The sequence below is a fragment of the Aureobasidium pullulans genome (genome assembly GCF_000721785.1).
Source record: "Aureobasidium pullulans EXF-150 unplaced genomic scaffold scaffold_11, whole genome shotgun sequence".
In the NCBI taxonomy this organism is placed as follows: domain Eukaryota; kingdom Fungi; phylum Ascomycota; class Dothideomycetes; order Dothideales; family Saccotheciaceae; genus Aureobasidium; species Aureobasidium pullulans.
In genome coordinates, this window is record NW_021941031.1 from 209,791 (window position 1) to 228,096 (window position 18,306).

Consider the following 18,306-nt stretch of genomic DNA (forward strand, 5'->3'; position numbering starts at 1 on the left):
GGCGAGTTATTCAGTGATGAGAAGCGGATACAGAGATTCAGATGAGGATGAATCGAGTGAGTGAGTAGAAGGGAAACAAGAGATTCGGATGCGCAGATGCAAGAATTAGGTGTTTGGCTGTCTATTCTGTGATGTATCGACGCAGCTCTCCCGGATGGCGGACGAGCTCCATCTCACGGCGAAGACGCACGCCAAGCTCCGACACCCTGTCATCCTGTACCTCTCACTAGAGTCACCGATCGTCTGCACAATTGTTTTGACGAGATGCAGAGTACAGTACCTGGATTATCATTTTTACCTATTCTCTAGATACACAACATTTTTGTTTGACAGATCCATTCGGTATGAGTGCATAACTACCTTCTACATCCACTGCTTTTGTCCAACAATGAAGCCCATGTGACATGGTTCAAGCCTCTTCAAATGACGACCACCCACCAACTTTTCCCAACCCCGCCTCTCTCCATGACTTCCTTAGATCATTGCACCTTCCAGCATTTCTCAGCGTAAACACCATAGACAACTTCCATTCCCGTATCATTCCATCTTACGACTACACTCTTTGTAGTTGGATTGCTCATTTACCCCGCCGCCCCCTTGGACACCGCTTGTTTCCACTCGATATTAGCCTCCTTCTAGGTGGAGCACGGTTGGGCAGAACTCGTCAGGTTGGAGCAATACCAGTCCGTTTTATTTCCATACACCGCGATCTTGATCATCCTTTTTCTTCGTTCGACATCTTTCCTTCTGTCTCACCCAACTTTCGCATCTCTTTCTTCAGCACCTTCGCATCTGCCTGATCCATACCCTCTTGCCGGCGTTTCGCAGAACTCACCACCTGCAACACGTAAGGCGCAGGCGTTCTCTTCTGCGAGACGCAGTCGACTGACACTCTGCCCACAGCACAGTATTAGCAGATCGACACCAAGCACATCACCAGTATCATCATGTCACAGTATCAACAGGACGAATTGGCTCGTCTCTTTGCCAACAACATGAGCTTGAATCACACCTTGCCTCAATCCACTCCCGACAAGCAGTTCCTCGGCCACACGTCTACCGTTCAGCCCATCTACTACAGCTCCCAGCACTACACTCCATCCTACTACATGCACGTTGCCCCAACGCCGGAACAACAGCAGGCAGTAGCACCCCGCGCAGACTCTCCCCTCAGTGGCAGCCCACTAGACAACCACAGTAACAGCCTCACACCCATCCATCTGGCGTCGATGCTGCGCAACCACGACATCGACCCCACCTCGCTGAGCCCTTCGCAAGTCAAGCTTTTCACCAACGCAGACTACGACCAGCGATTACGCCTACTCGAACTCTGGCGCATCTCTCCCCCACAGTCAGCAGACCACATGCAGCAAGAAACAAGTCTGGCACACGAAGAGCAGCTGGCATCGTTGCGCTACGAGGAGCGCATGCGTGGACAAGTTGACGATGCACAGGCTGAGCCTTATATGGAGTCGGGCTATGCCCACTCTGCTCACAGTGAGCCTGTGTATGCTTCTTGCTCTGGCGGCATGTGGCAATCTCAAGCTTCGCAGCAGGATCGCTCTGTCAAGGAGATGGAAGATGCATACGGTTCTTGGGCACAGGCACGCAACTTCGAACAGCTGCAGGCCATGAATGCTCAGGTTGAGCAGCAGCGCAGCTATGGTGGCTACCAATCTGCTGCACACGATGATGACGATATGGAGTTGTAGGCGATGTGTGTTCCACGAAGGAAGACGTCCGGTCCGGTTCGGTTCAGCACATAGTATTCTTCAGGGGGTGACAGGATACAATTACGACAGCATATGCAGGCGCAATCAAGGAGTACGGCAGAACACACAATGTAGCGCAACATATCCTTATTTATTATCAGGAGTTTCATAGTGAGCAAACCGCGAAATCGTAACTCTCTAATGGTTTACTATACGATCATCAACCTTCTACTTCTTCTCAGGGATCTCCTTAGCAGCCTCGTCATTAGTCTTTCCACCCAGCTGCTCCTTGACCTCTTCGACCTGCTCTTCAGCCGGGAAATCACTCTCCTCCACCTTCGCCCTCCCCTTCTCACTCTCTCCCAATCCACCTCCATTCTCCTCCGTCTCCTTCCACTCCACCAGCTCCAATTCTCCACCCTCCTTGCTCGTCTCCGCAAAGTCAAAAATGCGATAGTCAGCATTAGCATACTTACAAAGACTAATCGCACATCTCAAGAATCCCGAATGCGAGACCACAGCAATGACTTTTTCTTTGCGGGAGTGCAGGTTGCGGAGGCAGGATTGACCGCGAGCGATGGTTGCGGAGCGGGTGAAGGCGTAAGGACCGATTTTTGAGGGCCAGAGGGGATCGACGGTGCTGTAGTCAATGTTGTTTGGGAATGTTTGTTTCATGTTTGCGAGGGGGCTGCCTGTGTCGCAGGGTTTGTCTGAGTTTTCTGGGAGGAGGAGAGGGGTTAGTCTTTGAGCATTCAGAGACTGCGGTGGTTATGGAGGTATCGTGAGGCTGGGGTCATGGTGATTCTCTCAGGAACGTGATTCCGCTCATGAAGCAGCCATTGAGATCCACAGTGTGTTGTCAGTGAGGAATCTTGTCCATCGAGAGGCTGTCGGCTTCTTAACAACCAAGACCACGAGTTGGAACTGCATCGAGCGTCGGAATGGTTCCAAGCAGTGCCTGCAGCGCTCAGGAGAGAGCAAACACCACCACTCTCCAGTGCGGACCGATTATCGGAGGGAGCGCGTTTGCAAGTCATGGGTTGGTGAGATGCTGACAAGTCCAGTACAGCTGACTCATGGGTGTTGAGGAAAGCCGTTCAAAGATCTTGAAGTCCTTGAGAGTATCCAACGCTTTGCAGTAAAGCCTGGTCGAGAGCGACAATGAGGCGTATTGGTATGCCCATGTATAAACAAAAGCGATCGACATGCTGAAGTAGAGAAGTGCCGAGCAGAACATTTGCATCAATGCCCAAAGATAATTCAACGGTCAACGGTGCTGCGCCTGCATCGGCTTTCCATGCGTGTATAGGCTAGAAACGGCTATACAGCCTGTCAAATCTCGCAATGGGATTTGAGCTGATGCAAACAAATGGAACAAAGCAGAAATAGGAGAACGATCATTTACCTTGCCATAGAGCGTCAGCTTCTACCGGGACACCTCTTTTGATGAGCCAATCAAGTCCAAGGACGGTGGTCTCCAAGGTACGATGCATGGGGCTAGTGATTATGCGCTCGACCTTGTCGGCGAGCGGCAGATGCTGGCGAAGGTGCTGCTCGAGCGCGCGGCATTGCTGCCGACCCAAGTCAGAAAGCTCCGGGTCGGGGATGTCATATTCTTGTGCAGGACGTCAGGCAAGATGCATTCAGAGACGCCTCAGCGGTGAAGGAGAGCACTTATGATTGACGTTGTGCAGTGCTTGGCCATGTCTGATCAGGATGACGGTGGGAGGCATTGCTTTTAGGAAGCGGTGTGGTTGTCTGCTTGTTCGTGTAGACGGATGAATGATAGACTCTAGGAAACAAGAATATGATAGCACTTTGTTGTTGATGGGAAGAAGGACAGCTTTGAGCTTCCACAGCGCGGGCCCAACCTAACTTCTGCTGGGTGACAGGCGTTTTTGTTTTTCTCGAAGGGTCAAGCTTGAGCCCCAGCGCAACAAGCCCAAAGAGGCTCAGACCGACGAATTGGCCAATGCTTTGAGGTCGAAAGGTGTTTACAGGGCACAACAACAACCGAGAAACGAGATGCTAGCAAGCTGGCTCGAATTCAATCGGCACTTAAAGGCCTTCTGATCAATAATAGGGCGAAGGGCGCAGACGTCAATAGCAGATGGAGGTGAAGCGTAGGCTATTTTTGAGTACACACCCGCTTGGCACCCCAGGTACTTTACAGTCGGGATCACCGAGTGGCACCATGTCGGGATGGCGACGGTATTTATATGCAGGAACACGAGAGACACAAGCCAATTGAGAGGGCTGTGATGGAGTTGAACGGTATGAGCTGCTAAGTATGGTGGTCGGATGGCAGCTAGTCAGGCGTGCAGGCACAGGGAAGAAACAGAATTGGAGGGCTGGTCTGAAACAAGGGACCTGGATCAGATTGCCTGAGAAACAGCTCTCTCTGGGGACTGTATTTTGGGGCCGTGCTTATAAAGAGCTCGTTGCTTGCCCCTTCCGCCAACTCTCATTTTCCCTCTCTGCTCCTCCATTGATTCACTCCATATATCTTCTTTTCGCTTCTTAATAGCTCCTGCATCTGCCAGGCTGATAGACATCACGAAGCTTGCGACCCATCTGCTTTCATTTCATACTCAAGTGTTGAGGATACCCCGTACACTATTTACACGACAAGATGTGGTGAGTAAACAGACCGAGATCAGCAACAACAAGGCCGAACGAGTGACAGAAGGAGGTGCTAACGACGATTAACAGTGGCATTTTCGGCTACGTCAACTACCTGGTGGAGAAGGACAGAAAGACAATTCTTGACACTCTCGTGAATGGTACGTCTCACGCGACCCCTGACTTCGGACAAGAGTCACAGCAAGCGCATTCGGCTGACGCATAGCAGGTCTTGCGCGTCTCGAGTACCGTGGATATGATTCAGCTGGTCTGGCAATCGACGGAGACAAGAGAAACGAAGTGTTCGCTTTCAAGGAGGTTGGCAAGGTCGCCAAGCTGAAGCAGCTCATCGAGGAGGAGAAGCCCGATCTTACAAAGGTCTTTGACGCACACGCCGGTATTGCCCACACTCGTTGGGCCACCCACGGTCCCCCTTCGCGTGTCAACTGCCACCCCCACAGGTACGCAAGAAAGAGCTGCAGCAGAAACATACACAAGTCTAATACGTGGTTCCCTACAGATCCGACCCCAAGTGGGAGTTCGCCGTCGTCCACAATGGTATCATCACCAACTACAAGGAGTTGAGAGCTCTGCTCGAGACCAAGGGCTTCAGATTCGAGACCGAGACCGACACCGAGGCCATCGCAAAGCTGGCCAAGTACATCTTCGACGAGCACCCGAACATCGATTTCACCACCCTCGTCAAGGCCGTCATCAAGGAGCTCCAGGGCGCCTTCGGTCTGCTGCTCAAGTCAATCCACTTCCCCACCGAAGTTGTCGCTGCCCGCAAGGGTTCTCCCTTGGTCATTGGTGTCCGCACACAGAGAAAGATGAAGGTCGACTTTGTCGATGTTGAGTTCGGCGAGGATGGCCCTCTCCCCGCTGAGGCTGCTTCCCAGAACGTCGCATTGAAGAAGTCCAACAACCTCCTTGCTCCTCCTGACAAGAGCCTGCTCCACCGCTCTCAGTCGCGCGCTTTCTTCTCCGAAGACGGTGCTCCTCAGCCCATTGAGTTCTTCCTGTCCTCCGACCCATCCGCTATTGTCGAGCACACCAAGAAGGTCCTTTACCTCGAGGACGACGACATTGCCCACATTCACGACGGTCAGCTGAACATCCATCGTCTGTCCAAGGACTCTGGCGCCTCCAACGTCCGTGCCATTCAGACCATTGAGATTGAGCTCCAGGAGATCATGAAGGGCCGCTACGACCACTTCATGCAGAAGGAGATTTTCGAGCAGCCCGAGTCGATTGTCAACGCTATGCGCGGTCGTCTTAACACCGAGAACAAGACCATCACTCTTGGTGGTCTCAAGCAGTACATCACCACCATTCGTCGTTGCCGCAGAATCATCTTCATCGCTTGCGGTACTTCGTTCCACTCGTGTATGGCTGTTCGCGGTGTTTTCGAGGAGCTGACTGAGATTCCCATCTCGGTCGAGTTGGCATCTGACTTCCTTGACAGACAGGCCCCTGTCTTCCGTGACGACACTTGCGTTTTCGTTTCTCAGTCTGGTGAGACTGCCGACTCCCTCTTGGCTCTCCGTCACTGTCTCGAGCGTGGTGCTCTGACCGTCGGTATTGTCAACGTTGTCGGTTCGTCCATCTCGATGATGACCCACTGTGGTGTCCACATCAACGCTGGTCCCGAAATTGGTGTCGCCTCGACCAAGGCCTACACCTCTCAATTCGTCTGTATGGTTATGTTCGCTCTGTCTCTTAGTGAGGACCGTGCTTCCAAGCAAGCCAGAAGAGAGGCAATCATGGACGGTCTTGGCAAGATATCTGAGCAATTCAAGGAGATTCTCCAGCAGGATCAGGACATCAAGAACCTGTGCCTCAAGTTCAAGAACCAGAAGTCCCTGCTTCTCCTTGGTCGTGGTGCTCAGCACGCCACTGCTCTTGAGGGTGCTCTGAAGATCAAGGAAATTTCCTACCTTCACTGCGAGGCTGTCATGTCTGGTGAACTCAAGCACGGTGTGCTTGCTTTGGTCGACGAGTCTCTTCCCATTGTCATGATCCTCACCCGCGACAGCCTCTTCGCCAAGTCATTGAACGCTTACCAGCAGGTCATTGCTCGCAAGGGCCGCCCCATTGTCATTTGCAGCAAGGGCGACAGCGAGTTCCCTGGTGACAAGACCGACAAGATTGAGGTTCCCCAGACCATTGATGTTCTGCAGGGTCTGCTCAACGTCATTCCTCTTCAACTCATGGCCTACTGGTTGGCCGTCGCTGAGGGCTTGAACGTCGACTTCCCCAGAAACTTGGCCAAGAGTGTCACTGTCGAGTAGATGCGGCATCTCTCTTTACCAAGATTTAGCACAGAACTCTTTCTCGTTTTTATTGCATGGGAGCTCGGATGAAGGTTATGGGGAGTTGGGAAACAACCGGAGTATACATGGAAATGGGGTCATCAAAGTCTGTCTGTCTCTTTGCTCTCAGGTGTTTACCAGAGAATATATCGAAAATGCATTTAAACTTCACTCTTCCAGTGCCGCGGATCGTGAGCTGTCCTTTTGAACGGATCCAAAGGTATGTCATCATACTGTGGCATGTCCTAACAGGCTTATCAAGCACATAATGTGGATTATGAGCGGCCGAGTTCCTCGTTCAGAATCTGTGAGGCGTTAGAATGTGTCCTATCGCTGCTCTTTATGCCGGAGGTACCATTTGGAGCCTCAGCCCCACTTAACGACGTCACTAACCTAGCATCCAATAACGAATATATTTACTCGATTCGAGCCTCCTCTGCCTTCTCGAACAACTATAAATTTCGAATCGATTTCATAAAACATAGCAAAAATGGTCAACATCTTCATTACAGGAGCCACTGGTTACATTGGCGGCGACACGCTATATGAGCTTTACAACAAGCATCCCGAGTACTCATACACTGCCTTGGTTCGCACACCTGAGAAGGGCAAGTCAGTGACCGACAAGTTCCCCAAGGTCAAGACTGTACAAGGAGACAATGACAGCAGCGATCTGCTGAAGGAGGAGGCTTCCAAGGCTAACATCGTTATTCGTAAGCTGAACCAATGCTTGTACCAATACATCGTTTACTGACTTGACAGACACCGCGGATGCTTCTGACCACGAGGGAGCCGCAAAGGCTATTGCTGAAGGTCTTGCTTCCGGTCACAGTGCTTCCAAGCCCGGATACTGGCTTCACACCGGTGGCACCGGTATCTTGACCTACTTCGATTCATCGGCCGACAAGTTTGGCGAACATACCGACAAAGTCTTCGATGACCTGGATGGCGTGGACGAACTCATCAACCTCCCTAAGGAAGCCTTCCACAAGAACGTTGACGAGATCGTCATCAATGCTGGCACAAACGCTGGTAGTGCTGTCAAGACTGCCATCGTCTGCCCTCCCACCATCTACGGTGATGGCCGTGGTCCTTCCCTTACCCGTGGCCGCCAGGTTTATGAACTCGCCAAGAGTGTCCTGGAGATCCAAGCTGGCCCCCTCATTGGCGGCGGCAAGGCAATGTGGAACAACGTACACGTCCACGACCTTTCTCGCGCCTTTGTACTGCTCGTCGAGGAAGCAGCAAAGAACAACACCGACCCCAAGCTCTGGGGCAGCAATGGCTACTACTTCACCGAGAACGGCGAGCACGTCTGGGGAGAATTGAGCAAGGTTGTTGCTGAGAGTGCTAAGCAGCAAGGTTTCCTCAAGGAGGTCAAGATGGAGCAGATGGACATGGAGACAGCCAAGAAGACTGCTGGCTTCGAGGCCGTCAGTTGGGGCTGGAACTCCAGAGGTAAGGCCAGAAGATTCAAGGAGGTGCTCGGCTGGAAGCCTCAGGAGAGAAGCATTGAGGACGAGGTGCCGACCATTGTCAAGAACGAGCACGAGAGATTGCAGCAGGAGAAGAAGTAGAGTGCTAGCAGTGGCTCTTCAAGGACACATGAATTTACGCTAGTCAAACCCTAATGAAATCTTCATGACTACTCCCCTCGTCTCTCTATCGCATCGTATCTACAATGTCTTAATATAGAAGACATCCACTCCATCTGCTGAAATTTGTCACGCGCATGCTGTAGGAATGCACGTTCCAGCCCTGCATTTTTGGATCCTGAGCTCTTCAATAACCTGATACACCCATCATACTCCTAAAACAGACTGTCACGCGGCTACGTTGAAGGTTGGCGGATGGAGGACTGTTCCTGAGGAAGCGTGAAAAAGAGCCAAAGGCCCATCTGTTTTGAAAGTAATGTACAATCGTGGTATGCCGATACAAAGTCCCCCCAATGATTAACGCCGATTTGTGCAGATTGATGGCAAGGAAAGTAAGGATCGAAGAACAGTTTAGTTCTTGGGCCACTTCTTCCAACCTCTTCCGTGACCTCTCTCCTTCCAGTGACGGATCATCTCGGGCATAGCAACCATAGCCTTCTCGCGCTGTTCCAATCTGCCCTTGAGCGTACGCTCCCACATCTTTCCCTTGACCTTCTGACCAACACCAGTTCCCTTGACGCGAAGACCGTGCTCGGCACGACGGCGAGCGACCTCCTCAGGCAGCTTGTGTGTGTATGGCAGCAGAGAGACGACGTTGTGCTTAATGGCGAGCTTGATGATCTCGGATTGCTTGCGGAGAGAAAAAGAGGCGGGCTGCCACCTTTGAGTGATGGGGTTCTTGAAAGGCATGAAAGGGTTTTCGGATTGCAGCGGCGATTCCAAAACGGCGTTCTCTGGGATTGAAGTAGGGGTGTTTGCATTTGCGTCGGCCGAGGAAGTGTTGGCGGCGATGGTTGCACCGGTAGTAGATTGTGAGAGAGCCGGCGGCGGGTAGCGCTTGAAGAAGTTGAGGAGTCGTGGAGGAAGTGATTGTGCAAGTCGCACATGCTCTGGGTTGATTGTCGCCATATCGTCTGCAATGTCTGGTCTGACCTCGTCGGCGCGGAAAGAGCGATTCAAGATCTCGAGATGGAATTGGAGAATCTAAGCGGGATTTGCCGTTCTCCGGCCGCAAGCTCCCAGTCGGCGGCGTCATGGTCAGTGTCCGCCGGCGTGCTTGAGTACCTGCCCAGCTAGAACAGCTTCACGGCATCCATCTCGAGCAATCATTCAACCTTGTGTTTCTGTCTTGTCAACTCTGCCAGGTCGCGCCTTCCACATCGACCTCTCATCCCGATTTCACTACCTCCTCCACTAATCCTCGTCTAATACATTCGTCACAAGCATGGTGAGTAGATGCATACCGCGGCCACCTTGAATGATCGCAGCTAATCACAACCATCTAGTCGAACCCCTTCTCAATAAGTCCGTCGTACCCTCGCCATCCTTCACTGATCTTCGACTAATACCTCGTACAGACGGCGGTGCCTGTGTTGCCATGGTCGGCAAGGACTGTGTCGCCATCGCCTGCGATCTCCGCCTCGGTCTCCAGGCCTTGACCGTTTCCAACAACTTCCCCAAGATCTTCAACTATGGCGACGTATATCTGGGCTTGACTGGTCTTGCCACCGATGTCCAGACTGTCAGCGAGCTGTTTCGTTACAAGGTCAACATGTACCGCCTGCGCGAGGAGCGCCAGATCTCGCCTCAGACCATGGCCAACCTCGTCTCATCCTCCCTCTACGAGAAGCGTTTCGGCCCATACTTCATCAGCCCCGTCATTGCTGGCATCAACCACACCACCGGAAAGCCCTTCATCTGTGGCTTCGACAGCATCGGCTGTATCGACTTTGCGAAGGACTTCATTGTCAGCGGAACTGCTAGCGATCAGCTCTTCGGTACTTGCGAAGGATTGTGGGAGCCTGATCTTGTACGAACCGCCATCTGCATACCTTGAAGAAGGGTCATATACTGACATACACAACAGGGCCCTGAGGACCTCTTCGAAACCATCTCACAAGCTCTGCTTAACGCCGTCGACCGTGATGCTCTATCAGGTTGGGGAGCACACGTCTACATCATTGAGAAGGACAAGGTCACCAAGAGACTGCTCAAGGGCAGACAGGATTAAACAAGGCCGGACCAGGTGCGAATCAGACCACGGTCGGTAAGCGCACGTACGTATTCCCTGTACAACACGAAGGAGGGCATTGGCATTGCGGACGGCGCTCAGGAGTTGAAAGGCCGCCATCACATGCGCGGCTGTCACGTTACGTCTTTCTTAGGTTCTTCTCATGAAATTTACGGCCCAAATCATGGCTTCTCAACATTTTTCCGCCATTCTCCTTTTTTGCTCGTTTCTCGTTCGCTCCACATCCATCCAACTCCGTTTCTGATGTGTCAACAGGTCGCTTGCTTGATCGATCATGCTCACGCGGCGTTGTCGACCAACTGTTGGGACACTCACAATTCTTTGAACCACATGCAACCATTAACCTTAACTACCACTCGCATACCATTCAACACCTATTCAAGTCAATTTAACCGCCCAATAGATCTGGCAGGGTTCGTATCCGGCCACGGTAGCCGAAGTCTCCGCAGATTTTCGTGAGGTGTGTACACCGGCGCCTAACTCCTGAGCGCTTATATGAGACTCTCATAGGAATGTATCACATAATGCTCATACAAGCTTTTGACAAGCAACGACCAATGTTGGTGGCACTGTACTGGTCTTGCTGTTGGTTGTGGTTGTGGTTGTGGTTGTGGTTGTGATGCACCACTTGCCGCGAAAACTCTCAAGCACGTAAAGACCAGACTTCGCGTCTACAGTTGCTGCCTTTGGCTAATGTCTGCACGACCAGTGCGATATTGATGTCTTTCTCACGGGTCTACTCCCCTGCGTTGTCGATCTACCCGCTTTCGTCATTCTTGCAACAACAAATTGCAGTATGCTGTACTGCTCGATTTGTCTGACATGCCAGGGTTTGGCTGGGCCCCCTGTTTGTGCACATTGGCACAGGCAATGATCGAAATGCCTTCCCTATGCAGCTCTCAGGTGACCTTTCTTGCATGCTGCCATGCTGTATGGCGTCCAGCCGTGCCAACGGCTTTGCATATACACCCATCTTGTCACTCAGGGCGTGGCCCGGCTGCACGGCTGTGCCACGCGAGAATATCGATTAAGATCCTAGGGCCTTCCACCTTGCGTGAACACCTCGGCAGAATAGCTTTCCGTGTCATGGTATCTCTGCCTAGTCCAGCACTTTGGGACTCCAACACTCTCTCAAGCTAGTTCACCCCGCCCAACAACCAATACAGCATTCTGCCCCTCTTGGCTTGGAAATGACATATGGTTACTCCTATCTTGCTTTATGCTGTGAACTCTACCATGCTCTTGGGGAAAGAACTTTGGGATAGCTCATTGCTAATTGCCAACAGTAAGTTGCTCTAACGTGGTTGGTGAGAAGTCCCCGATGCAACATCTTCTTCTAGGCTTCAGGACTCATGTCTGTTGTACTGCGTGAAGATATATAGGAGCGAATGTCTTCTCTTGCATCCTTCTTGTACATCAGGAAGACTTTGATCAAGGACAACAGATCAATTCGTTCATCGCCGCTGTTCTCAATCTGCTTAGGAAGTCACACTCCCACCTCCTTCAAGCACTCCACATTGCAGCTCGATCCGGTCCACAAACTCGATTGTTCTGTCAACCAAACTGGAACCGATTCAACATGACTACACCCATGACTCCTCAATCCCAGGCCAATCCTCAGTCAAGCCCACCGTGAGCACCACCCTCTACGCAGCCCTCAACAGACCGATACGCTAACACAATTGTAGCCGCATCTTGACTGCCGTCCAGACCAAGATAGCATACAACGTGGGAACACTGAGTCCGACCTCTCAAAAGCATGCTCAAGAAGGCCTCTGCGATGGCAGAATGTCAATGACCCGCTGTTACAAGCACGACGATGACTATTACTTCGAACTGCAAGAAAAAATCCGCGTCAAGGTTTCTGACGAGGAAACTCCCACCTGCTCGAGTTGCTCAAACTCCGATGGTCGTGCCTGTCGACACATTTGGTGGGTCAATGATCAGATCTTGAACACCAAAGTTGCTCCTCACGATAAATCTCGCGCTCAATACGAAATTTCTCGTGATGGGCAGGCTGCTCGTGAGAATGGAAGAGCAAATCAAGAGAAGGAAGGAGAACCTTTCATGTTTTACGACTATCTGGATGAAACGGAGCTTCCTAGGGTTGCAAAGCTCGGAGGTTGGTGGATGCAAGACCCCTCAGATCGACGAGATTTGATGTTGGTCGAACAAACCGCCGCAAACATTTTGTCGGCTTTTGAGCCTTGTGGTATTCTGTCCAAGCAGCATGGCCAAGACAATTTTGAGATGTTGCAACGCGAGTCGCAGTGAGTTTGACCTATCTTTGCACTGACATCTAACATTGCCGTGATCTGACTTGTTGCAGAGCACTCTTTGCACGATACAGAAACGAAATGATCAGACAGGTCAAATCGGCCCCTTTCCTGCTCATCGCTCTGGGAGCAGCCGTACCTGAAGCCGAGCGAGACTTGCTCCATCTCACGAAAATCCACAGCCGCATCGAACGTATCTTTTTCGACTTCGGATACTGGAGAGTGATCCGCTCGCCCAACGAGAGCAATCTCGATGCGACCGCAGAAGCTCTCCATAACGAGATTGGCTACCTACAGTCCTTTGTCCTAGATCCCCGTCACTATGGTAAGATGGGAATTTCTCTCCAGGGCAGGATCGGTGGTATTCTGCTTTACACTCTGGAGCAATTGATTGTCCATGCTGCAGATGTTCATGACAGTGCTGCTGTGACTACACCGCAGTACTCCGGACTCAGTCTCAAGGATAGGAGCTTGCTCCATAAGATGATCGACCCGACCTCGCAGAGCATGTTTGCACTCAATGTGCTCGGTAAGCTTGGCCAGGAAGTGTTGCACAATGAGATGGTCCAGGAAAGGGCTGAAAGGCTTGCGGATCTACTTAGAAACGAGCCCGTGCCAGAGGTATACATCCAGGAACTGGAAAAACTCGTTGGACTTGTCAGATGATTCCAGGAAGAGGCGGCATAGTCTTGCGGAAATCTCCCTTGTTCCTTCACTTTTCTTTTGTACATCTCTTGCTTTGCTTCTCAGGCGTTTGGATCTTTTCATCTTCTCCACCTAATATATATGTTCGTCTTTCCTTTAGACTATGTCTGGTTCATAGCCAAGAATATCAACTATCCTTTGTTGAATGAGCTTCGGCTTCCAGCTGCTCCTTTCGCGCTTTGAGATCCTTCAAGCATTTGATATCGGCATAACCTTCAGGCATTATATCATTCCAGTCCGGATTGACAGGTATCCGACAAGCATGGCAGAGATAGCTATCGTTGTCCGTGGATTTCCACCACACTCTGTTGCCTCCCCGTCTCGTCCACGCACAACCAGTGCAATAGTGCTCGGTCGATCGATCGTAGCAAACAGGCCGATAGGTCTTCCACGGCAATTCATCGCGAAACCATGGCAATCTGCGTATCCAATGCCTCAAAAGCTGACTGAAACGATAACGCTGGCCTTGCTTGTACTTGTCACGCCAAGCTTTGGCAGTATTGAGCTTCTTTGCCCGGAACACTGGATCACTGTGGTACCGAAGGTCGTGTGCATGTCGAGAACGATCTATGTAATCTCTAAGGGCCTTTGGATCCAGGCGGAGGAGGTCGTATTGTGCTTTTGAGACATGATGGGGGTGGGAGAGAGAAAAGCAGCGAGAGAGTGATGGTGGCCAGAGTAAGGGCCTGGATATTCCGAGTGTTCTCAAGAAGACCGAGTTCATGGTTAAATGGCAATGGCTGCGTCAACGATCTTTCCTTGGATTCAAAACGCAAAATTGATGCATGTCATGAATTTGGCTGAGGTGTTGATTGTGAATGTGCAGTACAGAGGGCAATGCACGTGAGAAAGGAGGGACGCTAAACGCCAAGCCAATTTCGAGCGTCATTCGTTGTGGCCTTGCAGCAACTTTTGAGTCACGAACAACCGCATCCTTTGTCTACCCAGATATCGCCTTCTACACCTCACTAAACGCATTCTTTGGATCAGATAGACACCGCAATCATGGCTGATATTGTCAGTAGCGTCGGAGCGCATGTCGGAAAAGGGAAAATCGGCTGACGGAGTGAAATATAGGAAGAGCGCAAGCCGCGCAAGTCGGTCGCCTTCAGCGAGGGCACCACCATCGTCGACAGCAACGGCGAAGTCACCGAGGCTACTGAGCAACATGGCGACAAGTCGAGCGCCGAAGCTCACTCTTCCGGTACGATCAAGAAGCTCCCCGCAGCCCAAGAAGCACAAGAAGAGGACACCAGCTCACCAGCCACCGCGCCAGCAGAAGGAGGAGTCGATGAGATGACCGCCATGTTCGAGGGCCTGGCCAAGAAGAAGAAGAAGTCATCCAAGAAGGAAAAGTCCGCCGACGACGCAGAGGCACCCGCCGCCGACGCCGAATTCGACCCCTCCGCCCTCAAGAAGAAGAAGAAGAAGGCCAAGAAGGTCGAGGCCGACGACTTTGAGGCCAAGCTGGCCGAAGCAAACGCCAACGAGGACGCCAACGAGAACGAGGAGCCCGTCGTGCAACAATCTACCAGCCAGGAGGGCGACTTGGAGAAGGGAACCGGCATCTGGCAGCACAGCAACACCACACCCATCGAGTACCCCCTGCTCCTCACCCGCTTCTTCTCTCAGCTCAACCACCACAACCCCGATCTTGCCTCTAGCGGTGGCAAGTCGTACAAGATCCCCCCTCCCCAGTGCTTGCGCGAAGGAAACAAGAAGACCATTTTCGCAAACATTTCCGAAATCTGTCGCCGTATGAAGAGAACCGACGAACACGTCACTCAGTTCCTATTCTCCGAATTGGGTACTTCTGGTTCCGTTGCTGGTCAGGGTCAGCTTGTTATCAAGGGTCGTTTCCAGCAGAAGCAGTTGGAGAACGTCCTGAGAAGATACATTGGTGCGTCAAACTCTCCCTTGTCAAAAACTCCAAGTTTTTGCATTTCTGTTTCTCTACAAAAAGATTCAAAAGCTAACACACTACCCAAACAGTCGAGTACGTTACTTGCAAGACCTGCCGCTCGCCGGATACCGAGCTCAACAAGGGTGAGAACCGTCTCTACTTCGTCACCTGCAACTCCTGCGGTTCCAGACGTTCAGTCTCCGCCATCAAGACCGGTTTCTCGGCCCAAATCGGCAAGCGCAGAAGACAGCAAGCTTAAACGAGCGATATGTATATCCTTCACGTCTCTCCTTTTTTCTTTCTCTCCCTCTGCCACGCATCCCACCACCCAAAAATTTCATGTTTTTTCTATCTTGTTGGTAGCGTCACGCGGAAATGGATTTTCAGTTTGTCCAGCCTTGAAATGTCGGTGCGGCGCTTGACTTCATTGTCAAACTCGTCTTCCAAAGCGCTAGTCCCCTGAGGATCCGCGTCAAAGACGACGGGCCAGCGTGTGGGGACGAATGAAGTCTTTACGGGGAGTTGTATCAACGTGGGCGCGCTCTCGTCCTCGAAGCTGTTTTCGCGTAGAATGACACACAGGTCGCGCTGGAAGGGACGGCAATTGTAATGAAAAGTCGTAAACAGTTCATCTTCGTTGAGTCTGTGTTGCAGGAAGCAAGTGATGCAGTAGTGTGCCAGTGTCTTTGTGATGTCGTTTTCGTTTGGCAGGTGCTTGTATGCGTAAGCTAGTGCTTTGCAGAGATCGTTGGGTGGGCCTGGGTAGCTGGTTGAAAGCTCCAATTCGAGGAATATACGTGCTTTGACCATTGTTTTCAGACTGCTGATGTCGTAGACGGAGGCTAGGTGGAAGATCTCTATGTGTAGTAAGACGGACATCTGGTCGTGGAGACAGTCATTGGGTACGTAGTGTTCGCATGTGTAGATGTGTCGGAGCATGCATATCACGGCCGCTAGGGATGTGTCTTCGATCGAACATTTCGGTCCGCTTCTAGACTCCTCAAAGCTGAAAGCCAGTACCGGTGAGACCAGTGCTATTGTTACCAAGTTCAGGTTCTTCAGCACTGTAGTCTTATGCGTGTACGGGTCCATGACTGTCAGAGTGCCTTCCCCTCCTTCGGCGTGCATGGACAGGAAGGAAGTGTCGTCTACTGTTTGCATCTCTCTCGATTTTCGCATGACAGACAGCGGAGGGTCTGCAATATAGCTGTCCTCCGCATCTGGGATACCACGGCCTCGTTCACCTCCATAACGATCTAACGATTCGACGAGACGTTGGCGAGAATCCTGGGTGAGCGGATGGTCTCCTCCAACAATCTCAGGTGGTGAGTCTTGGAAGCGATCAATCAGAACATGTTCTTGCCCAGCGCCTGGAATGGTACTGTCTCTCGGGTTCGCGTGGTGCTCTGGTGGGCGTTGAGCTCTGCGGGAGTGGGTGGCCCGTATCTTTTCCGCAATAGCGTTATACCGTAAGTCCTCGGCGCGGTCTCTTTCGAAGTCGTCTTCTTCCTCTTCGTGCTTGCGTGAGAATGTACGACGTCGAAGTGTTGATTGGGCGAACCTGTCGTCGTCTGCAGTCCAGCCGAAGTAGTCGTTATCGACGCTTGCTTGTCCGGGTTGATGAGAAGGAACAGACGGTGAGTATGATTCTTCCTCCTTCATGTTGTCGTATTCCCGGTACCACTGCAGCCTAGAGTCCAGCTCTCGGAAAGCGTCGAGGTTGTTCAATTGACGCATGCGCTCCCTGGCAGGTGGTTTAGGCGGCATTTTGTGAATAGATTGGAGCACGAAGGGCTTCATGGTGGAAGTGTTTGGAGGAAGGAGCGAAAGTCTTTAAAGGAAATAGAGAGAGCTGTGGATTGTTGAAAACGCTCAATCCTTCTTACCTATTGGTGTGCAGCTAGGCAGCCGTCAGGGTGTGGCATGTGATCAGAGGTACGGCTCAAGGTACCCAATGAGCTTGCCCTCCCTATCCAAAATCTACGCATTCGTGCAAGATCTACGGCTGCATATCGGTCAGTCTATTCCTGAGTCTATTGTTGTTGAATTGATGATGATTCAAAAGCTCATGGTTTGCGGTGTTGTTTAGAGGCAGCAGTTGTGGTGGCGGTCTTGACAGGGTTGCGGCTCGACACCGTAGCGTACGATCTCATCAAGCCACCGAAGATCTGAGCGGAGAAGACATCTGCTGTAATACGTGAGGATCTATTGTAAGAAACACTCTTGTTGCCTCGATGGTCCAAAAGAGCTCAAGACACGTCTTGGAGAAATGTTGACCTACCCCTCGATTGCATCCCACGATCCCACGGTGCTCAAGGATGACGAAGCTTGGCGGCACCCTCGCTACCGACGACAGTTGCGTTGAATTGGGATGCATAGAGTACTCAAGTCCTCTTGTCTGTCAGCCTCAACTACTGCTCTTCTGAATTATCATCAAGCCATTCATAGCTCAACTGATCCATCGCCCAACCGAATCAGCGACCGAGAACGAGCTTCATCTTTCACAACTACGACACAGTATGGGCTGGTACTCACTCCTGCCCACGCATTTGAGCGACATTGAAGGATGGATCTCTAGCATCTTTGTAATATTTACCAGTCTCCCGAGCTATGAATTAGACTAACTGACGTCGACACAGATGTTACTCGGCGTTGTCACGATAGGACCATGGGCTCTCCTCCTTGTCTACGACCTGCTCTTCTACGTCTACCGCTCCTGCGCATACCACATCCCATTCATTGGCGGCAAAGCTCAAGGAAAGAGAAGGCCACGAGCTCCCAGCCTTACCGAAAGACCGAGTGGTCAACGACGTGACGCTCCGAAGGTGCCGATACCTGCCGCGACGACGGGCACACACCGACACGAAGAAGGACTCGAGAGAAGACGTACAGGAAACAGCTGAGATGGTGGGAGGATTTTGAAGAGCACAGTATTGAATGGCACAGATGAAAAGCCTGGCGCTTTTGTCACGGAGATGCAGCACTACGAACATGAGGACGAGCCTTACGAAAGACCTTGATGGTTGCAACATCGGTACCTTCCTATTCAGCATGAGAACGACTATCACGAAGCAAGACAATGACTTTCG

The 18,306-nt window shown here is 51.6% G+C and overlaps 11 protein-coding genes across 11 annotated transcripts; 7 read left to right on the plus strand and 4 right to left on the minus strand.

Moving 5' to 3' along the window:
• The first annotated feature begins 463 nt into the window (after positions 1 to 463).
• On the plus strand, positions 464 to 1,904 carry M438DRAFT_346324 (uncharacterized protein). Its single transcript, XM_029905643.1, has 2 exons — positions 464 to 847; positions 904 to 1,904. The coding sequence occupies exon 2, from the start codon at positions 948 to 950 to the stop codon at positions 1,710 to 1,712; it is 765 nt and encodes a 254-aa protein (XP_029759563.1). The 5' UTR covers positions 464 to 847; positions 904 to 947; the 3' UTR covers positions 1,713 to 1,904.
• Position 1,905: 1 nt separating this feature from the next.
• Positions 1,906 to 3,576, minus strand: M438DRAFT_346326 (phosphoglycerate mutase-like protein). The gene is made up of 3 exons (XM_029905644.1): positions 3,392 to 3,576; positions 3,118 to 3,331; positions 1,906 to 2,431 (listed from the first exon to the last, which is right to left on the minus strand). Exons 1-3 carry the CDS (start codon positions 3,443 to 3,445, stop codon positions 1,941 to 1,943), a joined length of 759 nt encoding a protein of 252 aa, XP_029759564.1. The 5' UTR covers positions 3,446 to 3,576; the 3' UTR covers positions 1,906 to 1,940.
• A 273-nt stretch (positions 3,577 to 3,849) lies between these two features.
• On the plus strand, positions 3,850 to 6,818 carry M438DRAFT_346327 (isomerising glucosamine-fructose-6-phosphate aminotransferase). Its single transcript, XM_029905645.1, has 4 exons — positions 3,850 to 4,349; positions 4,425 to 4,495; positions 4,564 to 4,795; positions 4,855 to 6,818. Exons 1-4 carry the CDS (start codon positions 4,345 to 4,347, stop codon positions 6,623 to 6,625), a joined length of 2,079 nt encoding a protein of 692 aa, XP_029759565.1. The 5' UTR covers positions 3,850 to 4,344; the 3' UTR covers positions 6,626 to 6,818.
• Positions 6,819 to 6,872: 54 nt separating this feature from the next.
• Positions 6,873 to 8,300, plus strand: M438DRAFT_346328 (NAD(P)-binding protein). Its single transcript, XM_029905646.1, has 2 exons — positions 6,873 to 7,359; positions 7,409 to 8,300. The coding sequence occupies exons 1-2, from the start codon at positions 7,137 to 7,139 to the stop codon at positions 8,221 to 8,223; spliced, it is 1,038 nt and encodes a 345-aa protein (XP_029759566.1). The 5' UTR covers positions 6,873 to 7,136; the 3' UTR covers positions 8,224 to 8,300.
• A 74-nt stretch (positions 8,301 to 8,374) lies between these two features.
• Positions 8,375 to 9,404, minus strand: M438DRAFT_346329 (uncharacterized protein). The gene has a single exon (XM_029905647.1). It carries the CDS (start codon positions 9,208 to 9,210, stop codon positions 8,653 to 8,655), a length of 558 nt encoding a protein of 185 aa, XP_029759567.1. The 5' UTR covers positions 9,211 to 9,404; the 3' UTR covers positions 8,375 to 8,652.
• Positions 9,405 to 9,483: 79 nt separating this feature from the next.
• On the plus strand, positions 9,484 to 10,405 carry M438DRAFT_346331 (proteasome subunit beta type-3). The gene is made up of 4 exons (XM_029905648.1): positions 9,484 to 9,529; positions 9,588 to 9,606; positions 9,660 to 10,111; positions 10,169 to 10,405. The coding sequence occupies exons 1-4, from the start codon at positions 9,527 to 9,529 to the stop codon at positions 10,310 to 10,312; spliced, it is 618 nt and encodes a 205-aa protein (XP_029759568.1). The 5' UTR covers positions 9,484 to 9,526; the 3' UTR covers positions 10,313 to 10,405.
• Positions 10,406 to 11,557: 1,152 nt separating this feature from the next.
• Positions 11,558 to 13,076, plus strand: M438DRAFT_406342 (uncharacterized protein; the record flags this gene model as incomplete). Its single annotated transcript, XM_029909839.1, has 4 exons — positions 11,558 to 11,965; positions 12,022 to 12,603; positions 12,663 to 12,934; positions 13,051 to 13,076. Exons 1-4 carry the CDS (start codon positions 11,913 to 11,915, stop codon positions 13,074 to 13,076), a joined length of 933 nt encoding a protein of 310 aa, XP_029759569.1. The 5' UTR covers positions 11,558 to 11,912.
• A 365-nt stretch (positions 13,077 to 13,441) lies between these two features.
• On the minus strand, positions 13,442 to 14,038 carry M438DRAFT_275151 (uncharacterized protein; the record flags this gene model as incomplete). The annotated part of the gene is made up of 1 exon (XM_029900766.1): positions 13,442 to 14,038. The coding sequence occupies one exon, from the start codon at positions 14,036 to 14,038 to the stop codon at positions 13,442 to 13,444; it is 597 nt and encodes a 198-aa protein (XP_029759570.1).
• Positions 14,039 to 14,192: 154 nt separating this feature from the next.
• M438DRAFT_31586 (uncharacterized protein) lies at positions 14,193 to 15,521 on the plus strand. Its single transcript, XM_029902667.1, has 4 exons — positions 14,193 to 14,331; positions 14,392 to 14,518; positions 14,594 to 15,214; positions 15,307 to 15,521. The coding sequence occupies exons 1-4, from the start codon at positions 14,320 to 14,322 to the stop codon at positions 15,474 to 15,476; spliced, it is 930 nt and encodes a 309-aa protein (XP_029759571.1). The 5' UTR covers positions 14,193 to 14,319; the 3' UTR covers positions 15,477 to 15,521.
• Positions 15,460 to 17,039, minus strand: M438DRAFT_346336 (uncharacterized protein). Its single transcript, XM_029905649.1, has one exon. The coding sequence runs from the start codon at positions 17,015 to 17,017 to the stop codon at positions 15,566 to 15,568; it is 1,452 nt and encodes a 483-aa protein (XP_029759572.1). The 5' UTR covers positions 17,018 to 17,039; the 3' UTR covers positions 15,460 to 15,565.
• A 697-nt stretch (positions 17,040 to 17,736) lies between these two features.
• On the plus strand, positions 17,737 to 18,120 carry M438DRAFT_275574 (uncharacterized protein; the record flags this gene model as incomplete). Its single annotated transcript, XM_029900795.1, has 2 exons — positions 17,737 to 17,802; positions 17,857 to 18,120. The coding sequence occupies 2 exons, from the start codon at positions 17,737 to 17,739 to the stop codon at positions 18,118 to 18,120; spliced, it is 330 nt and encodes a 109-aa protein (XP_029759573.1).
• Positions 18,121 to 18,306: the final 186 nt, after the last annotated feature.

Excerpts from the sequence above, each read along its gene's own strand:
- M438DRAFT_346324 (XM_029905643.1), top strand. The coding sequence starts at position 948 with ATGTCACAGTATCAACAGGACGAATTGGCTCGTCTCTTTGCCAACAAC.
- M438DRAFT_346326 (XM_029905644.1), bottom strand. The coding sequence starts at position 3,445 with ATGCCTCCCACCGTCATCCTGATCAGACATGGCCAAGCACTGCACAAC. Across the intron at positions 3,332-3,391 it reads AAGCACTGCACAACGTCAAT|CAAGAATATGACATCCCCGA; the intron begins CATAAGTGCTCT and ends TGACGTCCTGCA. Across the intron at positions 2,432-3,117 it reads AGCTGACGCTCTATGGCAAG|AAAACTCAGACAAACCCTGC; the intron begins GTAAATGATCGT and ends TCCTCCTCCCAG.
- M438DRAFT_346327 (XM_029905645.1), top strand. Across the intron at positions 4,496-4,563 it reads TCTTGACACTCTCGTGAATG|GTCTTGCGCGTCTCGAGTAC; the intron begins GTACGTCTCACG and ends GACGCATAGCAG. Across the intron at positions 4,796-4,854 it reads GTCAACTGCCACCCCCACAG|ATCCGACCCCAAGTGGGAGT; the intron begins GTACGCAAGAAA and ends GGTTCCCTACAG.
- M438DRAFT_346328 (XM_029905646.1), top strand. The coding sequence starts at position 7,137 with ATGGTCAACATCTTCATTACAGGAGCCACTGGTTACATTGGCGGCGAC. Across the intron at positions 7,360-7,408 it reads CAAGGCTAACATCGTTATTC|ACACCGCGGATGCTTCTGAC; the intron begins GTAAGCTGAACC and ends CTGACTTGACAG.
- M438DRAFT_346329 (XM_029905647.1), bottom strand. The coding sequence starts at position 9,210 with ATGGCGACAATCAACCCAGAGCATGTGCGACTTGCACAATCACTTCCT.
- M438DRAFT_346331 (XM_029905648.1), top strand. Across the intron at positions 10,112-10,168 it reads GATTGTGGGAGCCTGATCTT|GGCCCTGAGGACCTCTTCGA; the intron begins GTACGAACCGCC and ends CATACACAACAG.
- M438DRAFT_31586 (XM_029902667.1), top strand. Across the intron at positions 14,519-14,593 it reads CGCCGAAGCTCACTCTTCCG|AAGGAGGAGTCGATGAGATG; the intron begins GTACGATCAAGA and ends CCGCGCCAGCAG. Across the intron at positions 15,215-15,306 it reads CGTCCTGAGAAGATACATTG|TCGAGTACGTTACTTGCAAG; the intron begins GTGCGTCAAACT and ends CTACCCAAACAG.
- M438DRAFT_346336 (XM_029905649.1), bottom strand. The coding sequence starts at position 17,017 with ATGAAGCCCTTCGTGCTCCAATCTATTCACAAAATGCCGCCTAAACCA.